This window comes from Dipodomys merriami, unplaced genomic scaffold, assembly GCF_024711535.1.
Source record: "Dipodomys merriami isolate MVZ:Mamm:240054 unplaced genomic scaffold, mDipMer1.0.p SCAF_9, whole genome shotgun sequence".
In the NCBI taxonomy this organism is placed as follows: Eukaryota; Metazoa; Chordata; class Mammalia; order Rodentia; family Heteromyidae; genus Dipodomys; species Dipodomys merriami.
The window spans coordinates 42012550-42029660 of NW_027206512.1; the positions used below are offsets into that span (position 1 = coordinate 42012550).

General features: G+C 41.2%; 1 protein-coding gene across 5 annotated transcripts in view; it reads right to left on the minus strand.

Annotated features, from left to right (window-relative positions):
* Positions 1 to 1797: 1797 nt before the first annotated feature.
* Limch1 (LIM and calponin homology domains 1) overlaps positions 1798 to 17111 on the minus strand; it is a 307901-nt gene continuing 292587 nt past the window's right edge. For all 5 annotated transcript variants that reach the window (XM_070012224.1, XM_070012221.1, XM_070012220.1 and 2 more), the window contains 3 exons: positions 14374 to 14482; positions 12108 to 12210; positions 1798 to 4738 (listed from right to left, as the gene is read on the minus strand). In XM_070012224.1, the coding sequence (XP_069868325.1) occupies positions 4713 to 4738; positions 12108 to 12210; positions 14374 to 14482 (238 nt within the window). In that variant the 3' untranslated portion in view covers positions 1798 to 4712. The remainder of the gene's footprint in view (positions 4739 to 12107; positions 12211 to 14373; positions 14483 to 17111) is intronic.

The window sequence follows — 17111 nt, forward strand, 5'->3', positions numbered from 1 at the left end:
AAAAAAAAACAAAAACTGGGGATTTTACATGAAAATACATGGGGGTAGTCAACTAGCTATCTCATTTCCAATCACAACTGTCCTTTTCTCGTTTTATCACAGCCCATGCTGCTCTCCTATTGCTCTCTTTTGGTTCTCATTCATAATGCAGAGCAGTTTGAGTTTGTAACCCATCCAGCCATCTTCTTCATAGCTCAGCTCTCAGATGATATCAAAGATTGAGGGACTGAGTCTGTATCTAGTTTATGACTCAAAAGAGTTCTCAGGTCTTGAAGAACGTGAATGGAAAGTAATGCCATATAACAGAGACAAAATGTATTCCTTTTATTTTTTATTTTATTATTTATTTATTTATTTATTTTTTGCCGGTCATGGGGCCTAAACTCTGGGTTTGGGCGCTGTCCCTCAGCTCTTCAGCTCAAGGCTAGCGCTCTACCAATGGAGCCACAGCGCCACTTCCGGCTTTTTCTGTTTATGTGGTGCTGAGGAATCAAACCCAGGGCCTCATGCTTGCAAGGCATGCACTCTACTGCTGAGCTACCTTCCCAGCCCCTGTATTTCTTTTAATGAAGGTATTATTTATAGACTTCATAAAGTAACAGTTCTTTGGTAATGTGCCCTAGTTGAGTGGATTTTCATTTAAATAGTAATGGTGGTACTATGGCTCTGGGAACCCATTAAAACTCTCAACAACAATGGCAGCATCAACACAACCCACTTTTCCTAACAGCAGCAAGACTAACTGCCCTGCTCAGTACCTGTTGCAAGATAGAATACACTGTGTGGCAGCAATTGTAATGTTAGCTCTGAAAGCTATTGAAAATTGTCAGGGATTTGCTTGCCAGTATCCTCTCCTACAGAGGTGGGGAGAGGACAAGGTATTTGTGTGCTTTTCAAAGAGTTGACAGGCTAGCTCTGTGTCAGTATAGGCTCAGTCCCTGCACAGCTGAGCAAAAGACCACGAATGAAGCCAATCATATAGCCTAGAGACAGTGGAGAACATTGAAGGGTTCAGGGACTTCAGAGTGTTTCCCCTGTTTCTCCCCAGCCACTGCGGAAAGTTGGCCAGCTTTGGGTTGTTTCTGATAAACTTGAAAGCTGCCTTTGCACCTGTGCTCTTTGATCTGAGCCACTCCCGGCTGCAGCCACTTTACAATCACCCGTGGGCTCCAGGAAGAAAGCAAATTGGTCCTCAAACAGGTGATGCGATGCTCTTGCTATGGGAAAGAAAACAGCCAGAAATTACAGATGCCTGGCTAGGCCTGTTCAGAACAGAGTTGACAATCAGCCAGGCCATAACCTGTGACTTGAGACTGTTTTAACGGAGCATATTGTTTCCCATTTCCTACCCCTAATTTCTCCATATTTGACTTGAAGCCAATGTCTGTATCCCTGAAGAGGGCTGAAGAAATATTGAAATGCCATCTTCCCATGGCTGCCATGTAATACATCTCCTTTCTCTTCCTCCATGTCGTGGGGTGAGTGGCTAGAGCCACTGTAGGACTCCTGGACTTTGGGTTGGACACTCTTGTTTCAACAACTTCCATTGACACTTCCAGGATTCTCTGGTTATGGATTGTCTCCTTTAGAGGCACTTCAACCCTTCCTTGCAAGGCAGTTCCTGACAACTGGCTGGAAGACTGTTTATCTTAGATGACCTCATATTCTCATCCCTGCCGTCATCTGATCATACAACATTGAGCTAACAGCAGTTACCCAAACAACTGGACTCTCTGGTCTCCAAGTAAGTAAACAGACCCCGCCCACCCCTCCAAGAATAATGCATGGAATACAAAATCGATTTGAGTATTTTATTTATAAATGTACATTTACTATAAAAGCTGTTGCATTTTAGACAACTTTTTTATTTTTAATTGTTTTTACTATTTCTCAGAGGAATTTTAGAATAAATATTGTAAATGAAAGTTAGTTTAACTGATATAGAACATTAGCCCACCCAGAATAGTTACATCTTTTTGGACGGACCCACACACAGGAAGTGAATCTTTCAGTTCGTTAACTCTTAAACCGTATATAGATAACTAGAATAGGTATCGCATTAATAACACTACCTAGAAAGAAGGACGAAATGTCATGAAAATTGGCTAGTGAGAAACAGAATCACCCTTTTTTTTCCCCTTAGGAAAGAGATAGGACAAGCTTTTGGAGTATGAGAAAAACAAAATCAGATAAACTTCCTCAGGAACAATAAATCACTCGCCTTGTCTGGGTTTTTTTTTTTTAAACAAACACATTTACATTAGAGCTGAACAGAGATGAGTATATATATATTTTTTAGCTTTCTCAGGACCTCAAAGATTATTTGAAAAGAAATAGATCATACTCATTGTGCTGCGATGGAAAAAACAAGATCCCGTTTGCTGAAACTGCCACGTAACCGGCTCCAAATGAAATAGAAATCGAATAGAAATAGAAAGAGTTGGCAATTAGAATTTAGAAAACATCGGAAGATGATTTGGTGCTGGTGAGTATCGGTCCTGATGGGAAAGTGTGTTCTGCAGTTGGAGATGGTTTGTTTTGTTGTTGTTGTTTTGGTTTGTTTTAAATCTCTCCTGACTTCACGCTTGCTGCCATACACATACAGTGAGTCTGCGCTTAAGAAATGCGTACAAATGGCTCTGTGAAACCAGAGGAGATATGCACTGTCCATAGCCTCCTTCCACAATGGATGGAGTTCCACATGTAAAAAGGATCCTAGAAAAATGCCTTCTGATTGGCTACCTGTGTTTGTGCATCGTTTCTGGTTAAAGTACGCTACTAATCATCATGCCAAGTGTAAACATCGCATTATCAAAATAGTTAATAAAACATGCAGGTGGTTCATCAAAATATTGGACCTATTTTAATCTGTACAGTTTTCAAAACTTGGTTCTTTTTCTTTTTTAATTTTTCCTTTTTTTTTCGCCTTTTTCTTTTTTTTTTTTTTCCTGTAAAACAGCAAACACCTCCACGAAGAAGGGGTGAGGTGGCTGCATTTTTGTTCAATGTACTGCATCCATACTCACCGATATGTGCAACAGCTTTGCATTTTCTAAGGCACATTTTTTAAATGAAAGGATGTGTAAATTTCAGTCCAACAAGTTCATCCAAATGAACAAAGTAGTTGTGTAAAATACCCCCAATAGCTGAGGAAATTTCTGCACCTATATGGAACCCACATGCAAAGAACCGTCTAGCATAGAAATAAATAGTTGCTAGCCATACTCCGTAGGACATGGAAAAAAAATTATTGCTTACGCAACAGTAACACATCTACTCAATCTCTTCTTATGCCTATATTAGTCTGTTAGGAGTGTATCCATAGTCTCCATTCACAAAATACCTTCTTCACTTATTTGCCATCATCTTAAGGCAGAATAAATAGTTCCCCTTTTCCCAGTCTTTAAAACAAAACAAAACAAAAACCCAACACAAAACAGCCTGGAGATGGAAACTATCATGGTTTGTAGTCACTCAATTCCTTTCTTGTCCAACTGAAATTTATCACACCAGATCTCCACTAGACTTTCTCAACTTCAAGAGCAAGGTCCAAAATTCTGGAGTAAAGATGGTGGACCAGGCCCCACTCTAAGCTGTAGGTTCCTGCGGAGTGCATGTTGGATCCTGGGCTTTCTACATCCTGCCATTTGGATTCTGTTAGGATGGATTTTATTCTTGTCTTTGGATACCCAGGCTTCAGGTCTTCAAGGAGAACTTGCAGACAATGGTCATTCCTCATGATGGTCTTATCTCCATGTCTCATATTCCATACATCTATTAAGCCCCTTACTGGATTCCTAATCTAGTGCTTGGAGGAAAGCAAGCAACCTGGGCCTGTGCCTTTCACTGACTGAGCCACCACTCTTGGAGATTAAACTTCCTTCTAGATTTGCTAATAAATTTTGAAATGATGATTGAAATATTTCCTGCTGGTTTCTTTCTACCCTTGAGCAATGTCCCAGAGCATTTGTCTATGATATTACAAGGGTTCATCGTTATTTGCTGGACCAGCCTATGTTAATGACATGACTTCCAAGGTTCACAAAATCTAATACTAACAGTGCAATAATTTATTGGAATATACCTTCTACCTCAAAAGGTAAGCAACACAAATGTTTTCAGGATGATTACAGTATATATTATAGGACCAATGCCTTTGTATTAAAAACAAAGTTATAGCTCAGAGACAAGAGCTTAGTGTGATGTTTAATTTTTTCTGAAATGCATTCATTTTATACCCCTGTCTGAGAAGACTACATGTCTCAAATTGGCATGCTTGCACTTTCTGCAGCTCAATTCTGTAAACATAAAATCTTTATTTTCTACAGGTACTAAAACGTAACAGTTTTTTTTTATTGCATCCTTTAGCTATTTCCCAAAGAAGAGAATAACATATTTGAAACCATGAGCCTGTTTGACCATACTAACACCTTTCAACTATTCGGGATCATTACAATTCCATATTCTTTTGTATATACTGTGCAACTGCAAAAATAAATCAACAAAAAAACCCCAAAACAAAACAAACAAACAAACAAAAAACCCACAGGAAAAGCACACTGTGATACAAAGAACAGAGAGCATCTTGTAGGGGAGCCTTTCTGAAGTTAGATGAATGCTGAGATGCCCCTGAACTTGGGCCTTTCTTAAGCAGTTGGCAGGGGCCACTCCAATAAAGAAATGGTCAGTGGTCCCAAAGCTTGAAAACCAGGTCACAATGTTGTAGGTTGGCCAGCACCTGTGATAAAAGAAAGCGTGAATGAGTTTAGATCATCAACATGTTGTTGTTGTTGTTTTGCTTCAGATGTTGTAAAACTTCCCAAGTTAGCAATGGCCGCTGCTAAAATCTCTTCTTTTGGGGAGGGGAACTTTGCCCCATTCTGCTCTTCAAAGCATGATCTCAGGACATGCAGTGCAGGGATAACTGGAGTTTGTTAGCAATGCGGACTCCTGTGTTCCATTTCAGACCCACTTACCACAGGGTCCCTGGGTGGTGCAGGTGCAGTCGAGTCTCCCCTAAAGCAAATGATATCTCTCAAGCTTTCTACTGCTCTCTGGGGATATGTAAGCAAGAAAATAATTTTTTCTCTGTTTCTTTAGATTTTAGTTTTTCTAAGAAGAAAGCCATTGAAATTAGAGGATTAGAATTGCTAGATTTAACAATCAAAAGTACAGAACCCTGAGTAAAATCTGCATTTTAGATAAACAACATATACACAGATATTTAGCACAAGTATATCCCATGTGACATTTGTGATATATCTGTGCTAAATTCACTGTTTATAATATCTGGAACATAATTATACTAAAAAAAGGTTGCATAACAAATTCACTGTTGGGGCTGGGAAGGTGGCTCAGTGGTAGAGCGCTTGCCTTGCATGCCTCAGGCCCTGGGTTCGATTCCTCAGCACCACATAAGCAAAAAAAAAAAGCCGGAAGTGGCGCTGTGGCTCAAGTGGTAGAGCGCTAGCCTTGAGCTGAAGAGCTGAGGGACAGCGCCCAGGCCCAGAGTTCAGGCCCCACGACTGGACCAAAAAAACAAACAAAAAAAAAATTCACTGTTTATCTGAAAATCCAATTTTTATCTTTTTTTTGGGGGGTCCGGTCGTGGAGCCTGAACTCTGGGTCTGGGTGCTGTCCCTCAGCTCTTCAGCTCAAGGCTAGCGCTCTACCACTTGAGCCACAGCGCCACTTCCGGCTGTTTTCTTTTTGCTTATGTGGTGCTGAGGAATCGAACCCAGGGCCTCATGCATGCAAGGCAAGTGCTCTACCACTGAGCCACCTTCCCAGCCCCCTGAAAATCCAATTTTTAAAAAATGTAACTGGGTATCATCTTTTCTTTGGCAACTCTATCAAGAAAGACTTAAGTTTTCTATTTCCTGCTGAATTCTTCTCAAGACTTCTCCTTCCTATGAGGCTCCTTCATATGAGTTGGGATGAGGCCATCACAACATGGGAGAAGACCCTGGAGAGAGTGTGGTACATGCATTTCCAGGCTAGAACACCACATACATACAAAGGCCCAGGCATCAGAAACCCAGGCACAAAAGGCAGGAGCTCCGCAAGACGGCCCGCCTCTTGACAGGTGATTTGTTTTCACTTCCACTTCCATTTACATACCAACTTAAACATGGTTTGCATGGCTTTTAGAAATTGCATTTTAATGTGCTGTAATGCTATTTTTCTCTCCCAGAGAAAAATTTCATTTAAATGTGACTAGTTACTTGGAGGAAACAGGATTATATATTCAGGCTTTATTATTCTACAACAATGAAATTGTTTTGTTTCACGTACAATGCCTTTGATGTAAACCACCCTTTACATCAATCCATCTCCTTTCTCCTCAACTTGGATCAATGTAAAATGAAAAACCAAAATGAAAGAAAAATGATTTCATGCTATTTCTTTCCCATTCTGATTCTTTTATTCCATCTGCTATCTATATGCAACCAGTTCAAGGATATTAATACTATTCTAGCTAAATTATTAGCTTCTCTAGTCATTTTTAAAGTATATTTCTTTCTTGGAAGCCAAGAAAGAAAAACAAATTTGAAAAAACACTGGAGAAAATGTGGCCATTTATTACCTCATATTAAAATATATTATCAAGGTACAAAAATTAAAACCATTAAATAATGGAGAATAAATAGGTTAATAAAACATAATAAAATATCCAGAAACAGACTATATATATATGCTTCATTTATGAAAAAGTTAGCATTTTAAATTAGCAAATATCAAGGGAGTATTCATTAAGTGATATTTACATATTTGGATAACTGGAAAAAAGTAGGACTGGACATGTACCTAATTTTTATCCCTAAATACATTTCTGGTGATGATATATTTACAAATTAAAAAGAAAAACTAAGTTTAGGGGAAATTTTAGCTAAGTTTGTTTTTACTTTTGGAATCAAGGCTTTCTAAGTGAATTACAGATCCTAGACTTCAAAAAGACCCCCCCCAAAAAAGAGAGAGTTTACCTCAAATGCAAATCTGTTGTATGAGAATAAATCACAAAAGTAAAAACTAATAATAATTGCAGCATGCAGCAAATAAAACAAAGGGAAAACTTGCGTAAATTTTTGGAAAAGGCAAACAGATTAGATGTCAACAGGATCAGGTATCCAGATCTGGGACAAATGATAATATAAGAGAAATACCTGGGAAGAGGCTCAAACTCATCATTAAAGAAATGTAGATCAAAGCAATAAGGTTTCTCCCTCATTCTCCTCTCCTTCTCCAAGTGGAGTAGATTTCTTTTTTCTCAGTCCTGGGGATGGAACTCATGTTCTTACCTAAGCTAGGTAAGTGGTCTACCCTGGGGCTACAATTTCTGCCCAGTACTAATTAAAAAAATGCAACGCATCAGTATATATACGTATATTTTTTTGGTCAGTCTTGGAGCTTGAACTCAGGGCTTGGGCACTGCCCCTGAGCTTCTTTGTGCTCAAGGCTAGCACTCTACCACTTGAGCCACAGCATCATTTCTGCCTTTTTGGGAATAGTTTATTGGAGATAAGAGTTCATGGACTTTCCTTCCCAGGCTGACTTTGAACTGTGATCCTCAGATCTCAGCTGCCTGAGTAGCTAGGATTACAGGCACGATCCAGCAGTGCCTGGCTCTTAGAAAAGCACATGCTGATATCCAGAGCCACCACATCATGGAGAAAGAAAGGGCTTTCTCACACATTTTTGCAGGGAGGATATATTTTCTTCTCAACAATAATGACTGAAAATTTCAAAAGCCTATATATATGCCCTTGAACTCAGCTTTGCTACGGATGAGGGTGCTTTTACATACTCATCAAAATGTGTATGCGCTGTTCACTGGAACATTTAAAAAATAATACGGAAAAAAGGAAACCACCAAAATATCCACAGAAGAGCAAGAATGTGACAAAATGATAACATTCCCAAGATGTATTAAACTACTAAGATCTACTAACTGGAAAGCAGCAAAAATGAAAACTAAGCACAGGGCACCATGCCTGGGACGGTCACCTTTGTGAACTAAAACCCAACCCTTATCCAGGTACATGCACCATGCACACACGTGCTTGCGTGTGAGCACGTGTGCCACAGCCAGATGCCCCTTCTATCTCATCCCCAAGAAGTTATTAGGAAGCAATGACATTGGAGATTTCACCTTTTTTTCCGGGGGGGGGGGATCCAGTTGTGGGGCCTGAACTTGTGCCTGGGCGCTGTCCCTCAGCTCTTCAGCTTAAGGCTAGCACTCTACCACTTGAGCCACAGTGCCACTTCTGGCTTTTTTTTTTCTGCTTAGGTGCTGAGGAATCGATCCCAGGTCCTCATGCATGCAAGGCAAGTGCTCTACCACTGAGCCACCTTCCCAGCTCTAGAGATTTCACTTTTAATTTGGTAGGCTGCTGAACCTTATAGGGCATTTATACTTATTTATTTGTTCTGTTGGCTTATTATTTTTTTGGGGGGGTGGATTTTTAAATTATAATTATTTCCTTTAAGTAGTAAAAAGGGGCTACCATTTAACAAATAAGTTCATAAATACAATGCATCCTGAGCAATACCACCACTTTCATCCTTCTCCTCCATCCCTTCTCAATCTAACCTCTCCTCGCAATTTCCCCATTTCATAGAACATGTGTTAAGTGTTGACTGCATTTCCCCCCTTATCCCTGTGTCGCTTGTTTTTGAATCTCTTCAGAGATATGTAGGCAGACAGGCAATGGGACTTTTTTTTTGTTTTCCTGAATTTAAAATATAAACTCAACAAAAAAAAATCTGTAATCTACTTCTAAATGACTGCCTTATTTTCCATCTTGTTAGAGAAACTCCACACTGGTGGTCATTTGTCAGTAAGAAGTTATTGCTCTTCATATTTGCAGCTGTTAAGAGAAACATTCTTATCCTAGATTCAAAAAAACCTAATTTCTGGGGGGTGGGGGAAATGACAGCAAACTACCCAATTTCCCAGTAGGAAAAAAAAAAGCTGGATAAAAGCAGGTCTTTGTCACCCAGACGCAGGTTCGGGTTGTACATCACCACCCTTCCCGGACGCCGTGAAAGACGCTCCAATCTGGAACATTTCTCAAATCTTCAGATCTTTTGGCCTAACAGTGCCCTCTTCTGGTACCTTGATTTGCATTCAGCTAGCTTACCCAGACTGAGCAAAAGGCATCAATTATATACCATACAGGAAAAAAATCACTTTGAAACCCAAGAGAAAAGGTTCTACTTTTAAAACAAAGCAATATACACACTTACATGTACATATTTGCATATATACATGTGTATACATATTTGCATACGTATGGGTAAATATACTTACCACTTACACAGTAGACTGTTTATACCATAGTGTAGATATGTATATACATGATAGCTGGTGGCTCATGCTTGTAATCCTAGCTACTTGGTAGGTAGAGATCATGAGGGTTGACGTTCAAGGTCAGCCCTGGCAGAAAACGTTGCCAAGACTTTATCACAACCACCAGGTAGATGCAATGGCTCATGCTGGTCACCCCAGTTCTGAGGGAGGTGGGGAGAGAAAGGATGGTGGTTCCAGGGAAACCTAAGCAAAAACTGTTTGCAAACCCAACCCTATAGAAAAGGCTGGTGAAGCACGCATCTGTCTACTCAGCTATGTCTTAGGAGGCTCATTGTCCAGGGCAAAAAGCGAGACACTATCTAAAAAATAATAAGAGCAAAAAAGGCTGGAAGGATGGCTAAGCAGTACAGTGCTTAGCTCCAACTTAAAACTCCAGTGCCATCAAAAAGAAAAAATATCCATGGCATAAAAATTAATATCATGGTAGGAGCTAGTGGTTGATGTCTGTAATCGTCATTACTCAGGGAAGTCCATGAGATTCTTATCTCTAATGAATTACCAAAACTCCAGAAGTGAAGCTATGGTTCAAATGGCGGAGTGCTAGGCCAGAGCAAAAGAAGCTCAGGGACTGAAGCCCCAGGACCAGCACAAGAAAGAAAGGAAGAAAGAAAGAAAAGAAAGAAAGAAAGAAAGAAAGAAAGAAAGAAAGAAAGAAAGAAAGAAAGAAAGAAAGAAAGAAAGAAAGGAAGGAAGAAAGAAAGGAAGAAAGAAAGAAATAATGGAAGGAAGGAAGGAAGGAAGGAGAGAGAGAGAAAAGAAGGAAGGAAGGAAGGGTCATATACAATATATGATATAAATAGCTGCTCTAAGTTGGAACTGTTTTGACTTCAAGTCAAATGTGTATCTTAGGTCAAAATCACCTAGGCTTTATTTGATTTTTAAGTCCTATAATTTCATTAATAGGCATATATTTCCCTAAATTTATGAAAATCATAGCAGTAAAAACTACTTAATTTCAATTTTTCTTCTTAGATTTTAGCCATGTAGATTTAGAAACCATGTAACAAGACAGTAAAATACATGTCACCAGAGAAATAATAAAAAGGCTTGAATTTCAGTGTCTAACTCTTCACTATGATATATAGATATAGTCACATATATCTATTCTACCTGTCTATCTATTTATCTATCTACCTACCTACCTGTTTTCCTCTATTTTTTGAGATAGGATCTTGCTCTGGAGTCCAAGCTGACCTCAAATTTAAGATCCTCATGTCTCATCCTCCTGAGTTTTGAGATTATAGGCAGGCACCATCATGCTCAGCTCTAATTTTTAAGTATTTTTACTTGGCGTGTGTGTGTGTGTGTGTGTGTGTGTGTGTGTGTGTGTGTGTGTGTGTGTGTGTGTGTGTGTGTGTGTGTGTGTGTGTGTGTGTGTGTGTGTGTTGTGAAGCTTGATCTCTGGGCCTGGACTCTGTCCCTGAGCTCTTCAGCTCAAGGCAAGTACTCTACCACTTGAGCCACAGTGCCACTTTTGGTTTTCCAATGGTTAACTGGAGATGAGTCTCACAGACTTTCCTTGCCCAGGCTGGCTTTGAACTGCGAACCTCAGACCTCAGCCTCCTGAGTAGCTAGGATTACAGGTGTGAGCCACTGGCACCTGGCTACTTGATGAATTTTTAATAAAAGGTTTCCTGGTATCCAACATATCTACCAGAAGAACTCTAAAATCTGAGGGAAGGATGCTGAAGCAAAAACCGTAGTCTAGTTTCAGATGGTCTAAACAGCATTTGGGCAATAGCACCCTCTGGTGGTCCTAAGAGGAACATGTCTTTCCACCTTTGGGAGAAGATCCTGCCTGGAGTAGGATGTGATTTCCCAGGATGGCAAATATTTGTTCAAATCTTATCACATACAAAGGTATTGGAGGCCAGGATCCCACAGAAGTAGACTCCATTATTTGGTTGTTCAAGACACTTTTAGCTTAATTATATTAAGTAATGAAACTCCTGAATGTAGGCGTGGAGACACAGAGGAGTTGGTGCTACATTTGATACATAGTGGAGAGCCATTCTTCATATTTAATTACCTCCCTAAGGCTGGTCCTCTGAAGACAGGCCTGCACAGAGAAATCATGTTTCAGACCTTAGGCCTCTTCTGTGTCTCCAAGATCTTTGTGATTATTCAGATGATGTCTCAAATTTGGCCAAAGGGGTGTGTGTGTGTGTGTGTGTGTGTGTGTGTGTGTGTGTGTGTGTGTGTGTGTGTGTGTGTGTGTGTGTGTGTGTGTGTGTGTGTGTGTGTGTGTGTGTGTGTGTGTGTGTGTGTGTGTGTGTGTGTGTGTGTGTGTGTGTGTACGCACGTACATGCTTATTTTCTTTGTAACTCATACTACGGCTTGAACTCAGGTTCTGTAATTTTAGCTCTTTCACTTCAGACTGGTGCGATACCACCTGAGCAATAGTTCTTCTCTGGCTTCTTGGTGATCGATTGGAGAATCTGAGTCTCACAGCCTTTCCTACCTGGGCTGGCTTCAAACCTTGGTTAGTCCTCATCTCTGAGCCTCCTAGGTAGCTAGGATTACAGATGTGAGCCACTGGCGCTAACAGCTTTTACCTATAGGTAGTGTTTCTACACTACTGGATCCAGAGAATTTATCCACATGAGCAGTAACTTCAAGTATGAAACAAATGACAAATATCCTTTCTGGTAGAGGGAATCTTTGGATCCTTCCCTTGGGTCCGTGGAAGGCATGTGGGCACACCTACTCCTCTCAGGGCCTGCAGCGCATACTCACTTCTGGACCGCAGGTAGCAGTCATTGCAGTTTAGAAGACCATTTCGAATCCTCACATCCGTCCCACTCACTGCATCGCCAAGCTGTCCTTTGCAAATTCCACACTGCAGGAGGGGAAAAAAGAACACCATCTATAAGGTGCGTCGGGATTTGTTTGTCATGATTACAGAAATAACACAACCATCAGCCCTCCCATCTTCACATTTGTTGTGTCAGATATCTCGAGATCCAACTCACAACCAAAAGAAAACGTACTGTGAGACTTTTATTCTCCACTTTACATTTCACAGAGGATATTGGTTCAGACACATTAGTGGATCTGTCTTGCGTGTGAGATGCTGGCAGTGGTTTTGCATGGACCCCAGACTCGATCAACTTAACTTTTATAATACAATAGTTCTCAATCAAGGATCGTTTAAAACAGATTCCACCCCAGCAGGCAAGATAGATGATCAATGGGAACTTGACTTTCAATAACTTTTCGAGGATTACCAGCATGGTTTCTAAGTTCTTCCTGATGAGAATTACTTAGGAAGAAGTGCTTCTATTTTGTATTTCCACCTTAACGGCAGATACCTGGACTAGCAAGTCCCCTGGGAATGGAAACCCACTTAGCCAAGTTGGTCTGAGCACAGAGGGGACTGTGGGAAACACGCTACAGAGGAAGTAGCACAGGGTGTGCGTCCAGCACCAGCCTCGACATGAGAACCCTTGGCTCAGGCTCTTAGGCCACCTGGGGCAGAGAGGGACTTCATCTAAATTACATTACCAGCCTTATCCACTGTGCTTAGTGTGTGGTGAGTTTTGCTTTCATGTGATTCCTGGCAGAGAATAGGATTAGGTTTGAGGATAACTTCACTGACCAATCTCTTAGCTTATGGACAAAGTAGAATTTATTTTAAAACCCTGCAAGCTTACTTTATTGATTTTTTATTTTTTTTGTTTATTTTTTGCCAGTCCTAGGGCTTGAACTCGGAGCCTGGGCACTGTCTCTGAGCTTCTTTTGCTCAAGGCTAGCACGCTACCACTTGAGCCACAGCACCACTTCTGGCTTTTTCTGTTTATGTGGTATTGAGGAATAAAACCTAGGGCTTCATGCATGGTAGGCAAGCACTCCACCACTAAGCCACATTCCCTGCCCTACAAGCCTACTTTATAGCCAAGGAGATCACCAACAAGTAGGACAAAATTCAAGGAGGAAAAAGAAAGGAGCTCAGCATTATGCAGATGAATGACTCTTACTCAGAGACAGAAAGTTTGGCTTCAATTGATATGTTGAATTGAAATCCCTTTGTACAACTACTTAAAAGATCATTAAAATATAAATTTTTAAAAAGAGAAGGCTTGGCTTCAGAATCCTATGTATATTAGTTTGAAAAGTATCGCTGAGTGAAACAAGAAGAAAATATGAGGACAAAGTGCCACTTACCTATTTTATCATAGATGAAGTAAAATTGGTTAGCTCATCAACTGGTTAGCTCATCAGCAGAGCTGGTACTAGAGCCCAAGTCTCCTCGTCAGTGTATTCAGTAATTCAAGCATCTAAAAGTATTACTGATGGCTACAGAGGAAACTGGCCAGCAAGAAGGATGGCGTGGCTCCACCCTATGGACTTGCATGTTTATGAGAGGAGCTGGGAATTACACAATTCAATAGTGAGTCCTAAGGGCCATGGCAGGTTCTAAAGGAGCCTGGGGAACCAAGGCATGGGACAGGGGCGGGTAGGAGAGCAGGCAGCCTCACAGAGTGAGCGACACTCAACCTGAGATGGAACACAGATTCATTCCAGAAGCTACATTTTGCAAATAGCTAGAACCACTCACTTAACAATGGGAGATTTTTTTTTTTCCTTCCATAGGCCAATGACTAAATCCCCTGCGATGTGACAACCCAAGAATTCAAGAAACAACAAAGATGTTAATTCCAAACCCACATGCTGGGTCTTAAAAGCTTTGCAGGCATCATCCGCCCTGCGTCCCTTCCTCAGCCCCCTGTGGGAGTATGCACTCTTTAGCAAAGAAACATCTCCGTAAGGATGAACTACAGACATCTATCTGCTTTGGTGCTTCTGACCTGACTCTGGATGGGAGAACTTGACCCTGAAGGACTGCCACACATACATCTCCCTCATAAGAAAGAAAAGTCTTCCATTGCCAGGTGTTTCTCAGTGCAGGAGGAGCCAAAAAACAAACCAACAACCCCACAAATAACAACAACAAATAACCCACATGAAATGATCCTTGGCGAGAAGCAACATGCATACGTACCCTGAAACACTGGATGTGAAAATAGAGGTTGAGGGTCTCGATGGTCATTGCCGCGCCTTTACCTAACGCCAGCCCACAGGAAGAGCACAGCTTCCTCCCACTAATTGACCTGCATTTCAAAACACACATAACCGCACCATTTTACTCTAGGATAACAAATATACAGTGAAAACAGGGTCGCTTCCAATGCTTCTATCACGAGTGAAATGAGAATCAGCTGACAATGAATAGGAAAGAAGGTATTAGATATATAAATTGCAATCCATGGCTAGATTGAATACAATTGGCTTCCACTGTGGTACAGGATCTGAGGTGTGTGTGTGTGTGTGTGTGTGTGTGTGTGTGTGTGTGTGTGTGTGTGTGTGTGTGTGTGTGTGTGTGTGTGTGTGTGTGTGTGTGTGTGTGTGTGTGTGTGTGTGTGTGTGTGTGTGTGTGTGTGTGTGTGTGTGTGTGTGTGTGTCTGTGATTTATTCCAAGAAGTTTGTGTGGCAGTTTTGGAATGATTCACTATATTGATCATACGTTTTATTTCCATTTATTTTTGTCAGTTGGGGGGCTTGAACTCAGGGCCTGGGTGCTGTATGTCCCTGAGCTCTTGTGTTGAAGGCCGGTGCTCCACCACTCTGAGCCACAGCTCCACTTTCGGTTTTTTTTGGGTGGTTAATTGGAGATAAGTCTCATGGACTTTCCTGCCCAAGCTGGTTTTGAACTGTGATCCTCAGATCTCAGCCTCCTGAGTAGCTAGGATTATGGGCATGAGCCACCAGCACTGGCTTGATTATGCATTTTTTTATGACAAGCCCTAAAAGACAATCATGTTTAGTTTTACTAAGGTTCTCATGTTGCTTTAGGGCATTTCTCTTCATTTATCAAGGAAAAAGTGATTTTTCTTCATAAGTAGAGAGTCACTTGTGATAGAACAGAATGGGTAACAGGCAGAGGTATCAGGAAGAGGCCAAGGTCAGTAACACATCTGGAACCAGATGGCTATGCCCTTCAGGCAGCCTTTCCAGACCCATGACTGCATGGCAACCATGCCTCATTGTCTGAAAAGCTCTGGGAATGACAGGATTTAAACATGCAATACTATTTGAAAGCCAAGAGGGCACAGAGAACACGGAAAGGAAGACCAAAAAGGGGGGGCGGGGGAGATGTCCTAATCAAACCCAGTTCATGATGATCTCCCTCTTATCAAGTAGTTAAATAAAATTCCTGCATCAGATGAAAACCTCTGAGTATTCAGTCATTTGTCTCTGCAGTGGATGGAAATTCAGGCAGCTTTCAAGGACATCATGGGGCCCAACTAACGGCCACAAGTGATCATGAGAGAGCTCCAATTGGTTCAGAGAGAAGAGTAGCGTTGGCTTTCACATAGCTTCTGCCTGGTTTTCAAGCAGCCACAGCCCATCCTACCCAGAAGGGCGCCGAAAGGCACCCATGGAGAAGCCCAGCAACTCTCCGGTGGCTTATTATTAGACTGCAGTTTCCCACAATGTAATTAAACTACTATGGCCATGTCTGTGCCCTCGTTACCCACTTGGCTTTTTTCCACTGCAGGCTGAGGGGTGTTTTCTTTCATCTTGCTTTGGGGGAGCAGGGAGGAAATGTGGATGGATGGATCTCTCAAAATGGCTAATGCTTGGCATAAGTCATGATGCCAAGAGGTGATACTTGGCAAGCTGCAGATGGAAGAAATCAGCCCAGGAAGGTGTGCTGACCTCTTGTACCTGTTTGGTGACTGTCCGGGAGGGGTAGGACAACAGGGGGAAAAAGGCCCAGCCTGAAAGTGTTCTCGAGGGCTTTTCCTGCAACATGGTAAAGGAGCCCCAAATTATGACAAGTTAAGAGAAGTTCAAATCCATTAGATTAAAAAAGAAAGGACCCCAAACTTCCTTGACAAATCAGAGACCACAGAGTCTTCTAGTAGTATTTTGTTCTTAATTTGTCTTTTCTTTCGAGACACAGTCTCATAGGCAGTATAGGCTGGCCTGGAACTCACGATCCTCCTCCTTTAGTACTTTAAACTTCATATTCTTGTTCAGCTTTTTTGCTCATGGCTGGCACTCTGCCATCTGAGCAATGATTTGAGTCTGGTATTTTCGCTAGATAGGATCTCGTGTATTTTTCTGCCCAGGCTGATATCCAACTGCAATCCTCAGATGTCTGCCTCCTGAGTAGTGAACATTACAAGCCTGAGCATAGGCACTGGCTAATATATATATATATATTTTTTTTTAAAGAAGAAAAATAGTAATTCTGCCTAGTACCAACAATATGAAATCAAAACTAGGCAGGTATGCTGGTGTTGCTGATTAGAAAAAAGAATTTTTTTCTAATTTTTATTTCTTGTTAAATTCTTCTTTACTTAAAACCACCTTTTTTTTGATGTTCATGGAGCTGCTTTTGTATGCAGAGTAGATACAAATTATGGTCTTGGTTAGGAAAAAAGGCAGGTAGGGTCACGGGGAAAACACAGAGCCAGAAATACAGGGCCCATTTTAAAGAAGGTATTTTTTCAGTCAAGCAGTTCCCTGGATTCATGTGATAGAGGGTGATGTTCAAGTTTTCTTTTTTTTTAAATTTTTGAGTGTCTAGTTATGTAGTCCAGCTGGCCTCAAACTTATGATCCTTGTGCCTTCACCTCCTGAATGCTGGAGTTACAGGCCTGTGCTACCATAGCTAGCTGGACGTGTTTACAGCATGCCTCAGGTAGCCACAGATCCGAATGGTCGCCAGGC